At 39.3% G+C, this 10,681-nt stretch overlaps 1 protein-coding gene across 1 annotated transcript in view; it reads right to left on the reverse strand.

Moving 5' to 3' along the window:
• Window positions 1-7,014, reverse strand: part of NEK2 (NIMA related kinase 2) — a 15,003-nt gene extending 7,989 nt beyond the window's left edge. The window contains exon 1 of the mRNA XM_026844628.1: window positions 6,754-7,014. Within this exon, the coding sequence (XP_026700429.1) occupies window positions 6,754-7,014 (261 nt within the window). The remainder of the gene's footprint in view (window positions 1-6,753) is intronic.
• Window positions 7,015-10,681: the final 3,667 nt, after the last annotated feature.

A 10,681-nucleotide genomic window follows, 5' to 3' on the forward strand; every position in this document is an offset into this window, starting at 1 on the left:
GCAATAAAAATGACAAAAAGTACAGTACATATTATTCAGGCTGTAAGCTTCATTTCTGGTTTCAAATATCTCCGTTTCAAACTACTGTACTTTCAAATTAGCAAAAGGTCATCGTTCATTCCCACTTTTATCAATGGGAGTCTTTCTATTTATATTTCAAAAGAAATAAGAGTAGGTTTTCAATACTGTGTTTTGCCTAGGGACTATCTTGAAATTTTCTTTTAAAATGTTGGTTTGAATCAGAGAAATGTCAAAATGTCATGCTCCAAAAGCCAATAGCACAGTTGTTTTACTTTTGATTTTACTTACTTTTTTAAAAATCTGGGTAATTTTGAGAAAAAAATGCATTTCTAAAAGGGGCCATTAAAATTTTCAGTAGGCACTCCATTTTCTTTCTTTCTGATTTTCATGCTGGCCATATAAAAGAACCCAGAGACTGATCATTCAGAAAATATAAATCAAGTTTGAAATGGGGCCCCCTTTTGTCAGGTACTGTATTTTCAATTCTGGTCTCTAGTTGAGGAGCAACTCTTGGATTACTAGTCTTGAAAGTACATGTGCTGACTTCAAGTCTTTGAAAACTACCAAATAGTTTTCAGTAGTCTAGGTATAATATTCCTTCTAAAATTTATTCTGCTTTTTTTACATCAAATTTCAGTAATAATTTCCAAAAATTTAACACACACACACACACACACACAAAAAATTTATTCTGTAGTTCTACATCAAATTTGTCTCTTTTTTTTGGTGACATTTGTCATTTGTGCTGTAAAGGATACCTTTTTCCTTATTCCAGAGCCTAGTTATTTGAGAAAATACTAAATGCTAAAGATAAATAATATGGTAGATAATTTGATATTTCTCTTAGATATTTTCTCTTTTTTTGCACATGGAAATAAGTAAAAATAAATGGCTAATGCTTTCCTGTGGGAACCCAACCCAGTATAATTATACAGATTAATAGCAAAAAAGTGTTGTAAAACACTGTAGCAAACTAAATTATATTTCTAGCAACTTTTTTGGTTAGCCAGTTGGAGAAAATTGCTTGAAAGTACAGGTTCAGAAATAGAAAAGAATCTCAATAGGAAAAATACTGAAAACAAACACAGAAAGAGGATGAATAATGAAAAATAAATGCACTTTATAAAAATAATTGGAAAAATATCAGAGAAAAATCTTGTCCTTTTTCTTCAGAGAGATCAGACTAGATGATCTTCAAGGTCTTCTCCAACCCAGATGATTCTGTGAAAGCCATGTAAAATCATATTCCAGGATCTCAGAAATGTACCAAAGTCTTCTAGCAAAATCAGAGGAAATGAGTATCTAATATTAGCAACGTAAGAGATCTTAAGAATGCTTTTATATGACAGCAAGAGGAATTATAAATATTGGAGTGACTGAGACAGGAGTGTTTTATTTTAATTCATTTTCACCACATAAGTAGTTTGGGTTTTTTAATGTTAAATTGCATTTGTCCTTACATGTCTATAGGCACACTGGGGTTTTTTTTCCTCACCTTCTCTTACCTGGTCCATGCACAGAAATGTTACATTTACCCAGGACTATTGTACACAGATGACACTGGTTTTTTCCTAATTTTCTAGTTTTGCTGACTTTAATGTCAAAATTTGTATCTAGGATTAACAAAAACATATAAAATGCTAGGATGTTAGACAGAGGCACTGTCTAAAAAGTACCAGGGGGTAACATTTCCTAGTATTTTTCCTCTCTTGGTTTGGAAGGGAAACAAAGAACATGTTCATTGAAGAAATTCTGCACAACACAGCTGTGGACAGGACAGCAAAGAAACAAAATTTAGAAGCATTAATTATAGTGCTTAAGACCATGTTACTTTGGGGGTTTTGTAATGTTAGGATTCATAGCCAAGTTAAGCCTCCAAAAGCAATGTGTGCAGCAGGCAAGCTTCAATAAGACAGTTTGTTGCAGCAGCTGTACTTGTATGGTTTTGCATTACAAACCATTAAAATGAGAAAAACATAAACCTGCATGAAATAAATTCAGCAGCATGTTAAGTTTTTACATGAAGTATTGAAAAAACCAAGAAGTTAACAGCATGGCAAATAATGAGGAGGAGACTGAGGAGAGTAGAAAAGACTTTTTTCATTCAGAGAGGGGAGTATATGAATAACTAACTGTATATGAACAGCTAACTCCAGATTTGCTTTATCCATTCCTTATATTCTGTGAAGGAATATTTAAATACAATACATGGCTGGACATTTTGAAAGTATATAATTACTTAGCTCTGTTTCTTGAAATTAAATTTAACAGCCCTATCTATTATATATGTCTTTATGCTAATGTCAAAATAGTATTCATTTAGCTTAAGAACAGAAAGTGCTTGAACTGATCTGTAAGACCACTATTTAAACTGATTAAGAGACCAATTTTTTGAGGTAAAAAAAAAAACTTCGAAAGTGAAATTCCTGAGTAACCTTAAATCCTAAATTCATCAAACTCCAAAGAATTGTAATTGTCTCTAAGCAAGAATTCTAGTATGACAATCTGTGATTTCTGTTCTGGGCTTGCTTACTAACTCATTCCTAGGGAAGTAGACAAGTTTAGGATCTATGCCTCAGTTTCTTCTCTTTTGAAAGGGAGGTAGTATACTTAGCTTTCAGATTAAAGTTTATAGGTAGTACCTCTCAAAATATTTGACAAAAAATGCCTTAAGTGATACAGTAAGTAAATATTTTGCAGTCTTGAGCTGCCTGATTTTTTTTAAAAAACAACAATACTGGGGTTTCTTATTGTGGAACGGTCAGTCTCAAATGTTTTCCCATTAATTTATTTGTACTTGCAGTCCCTTCAGATATATTGGGAAAAATGTTTTCAAGTATGGCCATCACAAGATCTACATGCACTATTATTGTCACAGATATTTTCGTTACCAGGCCAGTCGTTATTTCTCTAACCCCCCATGTCTGTAGACCCATGCTATGATAAGAATAATAGATTTTCCACTGCCTTGTTTCTCCTGTAGGAGAAAAATGCAGAGAAATCGCATTAAATATTAAAGTGATATCACTAACAATTATTGCAAAATCTCTTCCATGCTCTCTTCCTGATCATTGCACCTGCAAAATGTCATGCAGTTCAGGCTTCCTCTGAATCCAGTGCACTCAGAAGGTGGTAAGGCAGTAAGATAGTGTGCACTTGCTGCCAAATATCTCCTGCCTTACAAATCACTGTGCCTGGAAAAGCAGGCAGCAATGTACGTTGGAGCACACACAACAGCTTCTGCAAAGTGTTGATAACTCAGCTTTTAGGCTTGGAGGACAGCCAAGCCCTCTCCAGCTTCATTCACACCACACTTCCTTTGGCTGAAGCATGCACCCACTTGACCAAATTTTTAAAACTGACTGTCAGCAGAGACACAGTGCCACCCCTATTCCTGTTCTGTTTAGACAAAGGCAGAGTTTAGTCCTCATCAGTCCTACATTTTTCTTATTTAGTAGCAAATGGAGAAGAAAACCCTTCAGTTATCTATTACAAGTAGAATACCTGCTTCAGGTATTTTTTGTAGCAGATGCTGAAGGAATCAGTCTACATACCATACTGATCTCACATTACAATGCCTAGTCTTATTTGAGCACTGCCCATAATACACAGTCAGATTTTGTAATGTTAAAGGTTACAAGTGCATTAGATAGATGGGTTAGAGACAGTATTTTCCATGAAGCAAGATCCATAAACAGTCAAGCAGTTTTTAAACAGGTGGCACCTGTCACTGTTGGGACTCTTGACAGTACAAGTACATGATATACTGTAGCCCCCTGTAGAAACCTCATAACAATCCTCTGCTTTGAGGAGATGGATAAATTCCTGTGCCAAGAATATCAGTTATATCTGATGTAATTGACTGTTAAGGAAAAAAGGCCATGTGGTTGAAGCCGAGGATGGGGAGACAGAAATTTTTTGGCAGAAGACAAATATTCTGGTACCATATGGTACAGAACTCCCTGGTGTCCCTAAACTCAAATTACAAGAAACCAGCTGACTGATTTTCAACAGGAAAGATTTGAATTTTGGAGCTGCTCTACCACTGCAACACCTATTGCCTTAGTGGGGATCCTGGTATGTGGGTTTCCCAATGACGATAACAAAAAATTATTTTGAAAACAAGCCAGTTCAAATGCAGCCTTCTGGAGTGGCATTTTCCATTGCAGAGGTTTAGAAGCCGGTGCTTACTTTGCATAGAATTGATTTTTTGTCTGGTTCCCTATGGAAATGGAACTTAACTGATCATATCACCTATATATATATCTATCAGTCTCTATATCCCTTCCCCTCCTACAAGTTCTAAGAAAGTAACTCGGCAGAGAGGGAAGAAACAGCCTAAAGTGTTCAACTGTATTATTATACCAGAGAATCCACATGGATGATGATCATGATGATGAATGGGTTCACTGCAGGGAAAACCTTTGACTAATGTGTGCTCTCGAGACACCAGAGAATCTAACTATGAGATACGAATCCACAGGAAGACAAACTTCCTGCTTACTGAACTACATGTTTTTTTAATCTGTCATACTATTCTGAAACCAAACTGAAATCCAGTCCTACTTATATTACAGTAAGGTGATTATAGTGAGTAAGTGTTTTCATGTAGGGAAAATGCCTGGTACTTACAAGCTCTGTAGATGAGAAAGGCATAACAGGAACTGATTTTCGAAGATGAAGTCAGACAACTTAGAGGCAAAGGCACAGATTTTTAGCTGAGAGAGCAAGTAACCTTAGGAGCAGACAACCAAGGCGTGCGGAGATTCTCTGATTTGTTTACAGATCAGGACAGTGTTTGTTTTTGAAAGATAAACTTTAATAACATACAAATTACTAAATTCTATCCATAATAGCAGGGTGAAATCTAGTCAGGAAGTTAGACCAGACGAAAGCATGTTTCTTTTTGGCTTAAACCTTATGAGCAGGCAAGAGGTGAGCAGTGAGGCTTTCAGAGGAGGCCCACTGTCATCGGTGGAAATAACAGAAGGGAAATAACACGACTGAATGTAACTCTTTAAAGAACTTGCTGCCTCAGCATATCCTTCTGTTAAGGCAGGGCCCATCTATTTTAGGTGCCTGTAAGAACATTTGGCACCTGACAGATACAGTTTAACAAATTTTGCTTTCATGCTCAAACATGTTTAAATATTTTCAGCTGTCCTCATTTGAAACAATCAACAAATACAGTGGTCAGACATAAGTCTTTAAAGAGCAAGGTGGTCACCTTATTTTTTCCTCACAATTTTTAAGCCTTATTTCCTGGAGGCTTCCAGAAAGAGACTCAATGACATTAATATGACCTCTTGCCTAGGGAACACCAAGTCCTGAGTGGAACTCATCATGGAAGAGACAGACATAATACATTGGAGAGAACAGGAAACCAGCTATTGCAGGACTGATACAGCAATATGGTTATAAAATCTTGTCCTACTCTTCAGATTTTGTTCATATGGAAATATCTGGAGAAGAAGCACTTCAAAATAAAAGTACATATATTTCTTGTACAACCAAATATTTGGTTGCGTTCACTGGGAGTCAGTCAGGCTGTTTCTTCAAACCAGCACAGCCCTTTAATGTAGGATTCTCCAATACTCACAGCAGAGCTGATTTTTCTATATTTCACCCATGACCCTGAATGCCATCCTGTAGCAATAGCCTGATTTATCCTCACAGAGCCCAACTGATGTGTTACCTGGACATACATTAAGCTCACTGCAGAGAAGTCTGAGGCCAGGACTGGGAAATCCGTCTCAGAATGCCGTCATTCCTCACGAAGTGAGCTAAGGACACCTCTGATCGTAGATGGGAGAACTTCTGCAGTTTCTGTATAGCCATAGGCATCAAGCAGACTCAGCACTATGACTTACGCTTCTCACCACAACTTGCTGAACAGTGAGACTTAGCTGCTGGTGGCAGGCATCAGAAGTTCAAGGTTAATCTTCCAAGTGAAAGAAGAAACAGGTCATAATTTTCCAGGTCAATGAAGCTGTTCCTGTCACATTCAGAGGAGAGTTTTATCGTGGCACTCAGCAAATCCAGCAATAGACAATGTCAAAAGCTACCCGGAAATATCTGGAACCAGAGGGAGAACCTGTTGCATAGAGGCTCTCTACTCAGAGCTGATTATCACTTTCTGGGGTTACCTGTTCAGTAGAATTATTTGCCCTCAGCCCTGTGACAGACCACAGGGGAGAAAAAGTTATTGCAGCACAGGGCAGTTTTATATCCAAATTAAAATATGTATTGTCAGGCTTCCCTGGAAAGGCTGGACTACACCATCAGAAATTAGAGGCAGCTCAAGGTGTTCACGTAAAATGTCTAACAGGGATATATTCACTACAGTTGGCAGATGGCTATGCTTCAGTTATCTGTGCATGGAGTGGACCCTCAAACTGAGCAAGGGCACCTATAAAAAGAGCAGAACTGGCTAAAGAGGCTAAAATGCATCAGGAAGGACTTTGTGAAGTTTGGAGTGAGGACGACTTCCTAAGACAGCATCCTAAACGAACAGTAGTCCTTGGCATTCATTGGTTAACGTTTGAGAGCATTATCTCAGAATCACGTCTGGTGGTCATATCACATGCTAAACCCACCGCTAAGGATGATTGGGAGGCAGGAAAAGCAGCTCACCAGTGTTTCACTCCTACTCCTTCATGTTGTCTCAGAGTTCAGAGATTTTTCCTGGGGAGGAACTCCTCCAGCACCTCCCAAGTTGATGGAATGACTCACCTGAAAGACCCCAAGGCCCATCATGAAGGCCTCCAAGCTGGTGAAACGTCTTCTGTGTAGAAGATTCTGGCTGCCTAGATATCTTACAGGTGGCAAGCTCGGGCTGCTGAAAGGCCCAATTGCCTTAAAAATGTCTGCTGGATGGCAGGCTTCTGGAGGTAGAGCAAAAGTACCACTTTCATTTTTTAAGGATGCCTTTGCGTTCTGTTCTTCAATCTGACAGTCACCCTGACAACCTGCTGGGGTTGTGGGGAAGGCCATAGTCTTGGATATGTCAAAGTCCAAGAGAACTTCTCTCTGCTGTTAATCAGGCCCCAGGTTCTCATGCTGAAGTTACACAGACATCATTTATTTTCACACATATCCAAGACTGAAACCATCCTTGATCTTTCATGACAACTGTCTAATACATGCAATAATTTGGGATAGTCTGCCTGTTTAGCATGTCCGGGTGGTACGTAGCCTCCCTCCTGCTGCTGTTGACAGGCAGTGCAGCAGAAAATGGGTGAGTTGCCATGGCTGAGATTTTATATGTGGTACCATAGCAAAGAGGTGCAATCTGCAGGCTCAGACCATGGTTGTGTAACACTCTTCCTGGAGGACTCGGGGTAGCCGCAGGCTCCTGAGCCTCTGCCATTCATGTCACGATGCCTTGGGCACCATTCTCAGCTGCTGGGCACACTTATGTCTCACAGTCCCAGTCTGACTGACTGGGCCTCGGCCCAGGAGCACTCCTGGGTATGAACAGAGTCACTAGCTGATGGATTTGGCCTCATGGTGCCTGTCAAGGCTTTTCCTAAAGGACCCTGAGGATCTCCCTGCTGTGTCCAACAGCCTCCATGGTAAGCCCCTTCTGTACTTTGCAGTGATATCTGGCCAGTACTCTGTCAAAAAGTCAACTTGATAAGAACTGTGGTTAGTACCTGTTACAACTCAAGCTCTTTCCTACAAGACACTACACATACTATGTTACAACAGAAGGTAATTCTGCAATTGTTCACAGCAGCACATAGCAAATACCTTGTGTGAGACACTTAAGAGATTTCGGTTACCAGGGTCACGTTTTCTGAAAGGTACTGCACAGCACAGTTTTAAAGAAAAGGGGAAAGGGGAAAGGGGAAAGGAGTAAAAAGAGAGGTGTCCCATTAAAGAAATCTCAGAGCTGGAAATGTTTTTTAAAGCATTTCTTTCATCAGGATTATTTTGTGGCCTGGCAGAGTCCCTTTAAATGATGGTAATTCTTCCTTGCCCTTGCTGTCTGTCACCACCAAAATACTCAACAACCACAGCTACCTATCAGCTGTTACAGAACCATCTGTGCAGCCTTTGATCATGTTTGTTTTTATTTTTTCTTCCAGATTGCTATCATCTTTCTGGAAACTGAGAATGGGACAAAACGTTGCAGCAATGTTATACAGGAGGGCAATATATTGTTAGTGGCTACAGTATAAAAGAAACAGTTTAGAGTAGTGGCTGCTGACACCTCAGGCAGTCCACAGTCCCAAATCTGCAAGATAAAGATGATAACAATTATTGTGGTATGCAACAGACAAATACTTAAGGCCATTGAGATTTTCTCTCTCTGAATATGAAATCTGATTTCTACAATACCTCGTTCAATTTTGGAGGGGCTGAAGCTCAGAATCTGAGCCTATTTTATTTGTTTCCATTTTGGTGATTTCACTGTCATCTCAAACTTAGCCTGAAGCCTGGAGATCTGTAATAAAAATCCAGATTGGTATGTAATATAAATCACATTGATCTGTAATTGCCTTCTATTTTTCTACTTGAAAACAGAAAGAAAACTTTATTTGTACCTGTATTGTTGGTTACAACTTGTTTCAAAGCACCTGGTTACTTCTGTCTGTCTTTCTGTTGGAAGCTTATCATTAAAAATGATGATGAAACGTAACAGGCTCAGGATCAGAATTCAAGAGCAGCCACACAGGTTACTGATGATTTAAATCAGAAAAACAGGAGAATTTTGTAGAAAATAGATGCAGTGTTTCAGCAAGAAAAAGAAGCAACTCTGACATAGGTTTGCAATGATAGCTAAAAATAACAACATTTTTGTGGTCAAATGCATGTTTAGTTAATTAGATCATCTGATTCATGGAATATTAGTTTGAATAAATACAGGGCTCCAGGGCGCTCTGGAGCTCATTCCCTTTTGTCCTCAGGGAAGTACCCACATGGTGTAATCCCAGAGAAGACATCAGCTTTGCCTGGGTCCCCGGGGCATAGAGCTCATCCCTTAGCACACATGAGTGCATTGAAGTCCCTTACTGGCTACCATCCTGAGAATCTGCTAATTCAATTTCTCAGTGTCTTCCAACTTGTTCTCTCTGATCTTCTAAGTCCTGAGAGTTCAGGCAGTTAATGTGTTCTCTGCTAGAGTCCTAAGAGTTCAGGCAGTTAATGTGTTCTCTGCTAGAGGTGATTATTATATTAATCAGTCATGCTCCAAAGCTTTACATGGAATAGACTGAAGCATTCAACAGCAAAAAATTACAATGCCACCTCCTAGAATTATGTCAAAGTGACCCCACAAATAAAATCTTTGCTGAAGTTGCTCACCACAGAAAAAGTGATTCTCCCTTTGGCCACAGGGAGCCACACAGCCACCATTATGAGCACAGTGAAGAAAGCAAGGGAGAGGGCAGTATCTGTAGTCTCTGAATTCAGTGCCAGGAATTACAGGGGCTGCTCTCTCCTTGAGGTGACTTTATCAGTTGCACCTGGGCTCCCCTTAGCTGTTTTCTCACCAGCTCCTGCTGAGAGTCTTGCATTTTTAGCCAGGCATATAGAATGCATATGTAGCAAACTACTTGTACCTACTTGCACACAGAATGATTAGTGCAGACTGTCATCATAATTTCTAAGTGCCTTTTTGATGGCATTTTTAAGGTCACTTTGCAAGATGGAGGAGGACCGTTAATCTGTGAAGCCTTAAGCAACAATAGCAGTTGCTTGACCCCAGAGAATAATCCAGGTTTTGTGTAATCACCCCAAGTATATGACTCTTGAACATTTAATTCTCTCATCACAGTACACCAGTAGCATCAAGAAGGCCTAATCATACATCTAAGAATATTCTGTTATTAACATAAAAGCCTGGAAGCAGTCAGCTTTGTAGTGCTTTCTGGGCAAAACCATCACATTAAACTCATTCAGCACTATTAGCTTCTCTCTCAAGACCTCTAACTGGCTCTTAGAAACAGGACTTGCACTGCACTTTGCCATTTTCTCCTTCAATGTGTTTTCACCAAATCTCAATTTGGTAAGCCAGGGGATACAAGAAGATCTCATGTACTACATCTTCAAGCGAGGGAAGAAAAAACTTAAATGAAACAGCAACTTGATAGAGGCGCATCCAGGGAAAAACTGATTAAGGTCCAGCAAGGGATCAGTTTCCCTTGTTTTCTCTTCAGCATATGCTTATCTTTTCTGTTCACTAGACATAATATGTACACCAGAAAGGTAGATACAAACCTCTTTGGGGATTTTAATTCTAGCTAGGCATCTAAATAGATGGTCTTTCATTTACTGGGATACTTCACACTCATGGTCATGCAATCTCATTTATCAGTGTCTAAACACATGTCTAGATTTTGCCTAACAGTTTAAATATTGAGATAGTTTGGACTAGAAGGTCTGCTGCATTGATTCTCACTGTGCTGGATTACAGAAGGAGTGGTGGTAGCACCATGGACCTGCCTGGGGTCACATCACAAGTTAATTGTTGATCCAGAAATTGAGCCTACTAATGCTAAATTTCAGTCTATTGTCCCATCTACTGCTGCTCTCAAATCAAAGTATAGCTGCTTGAAGGTGCAGATTTGGTCAGTATAACTTATGTCTCAGTGCAAACATAGCCTCAACTCCAAACATTCCCCAGCTTTGTCTGAAAGCTGATACTTCATAAATA

This window comes from Athene cunicularia (genome assembly GCF_003259725.1).
Source record: "Athene cunicularia isolate RWA chromosome 3 unlocalized genomic scaffold, athCun1 chr3_part1, whole genome shotgun sequence".
Classification (NCBI taxonomy): domain Eukaryota; kingdom Metazoa; phylum Chordata; class Aves; order Strigiformes; family Strigidae; genus Athene; species Athene cunicularia.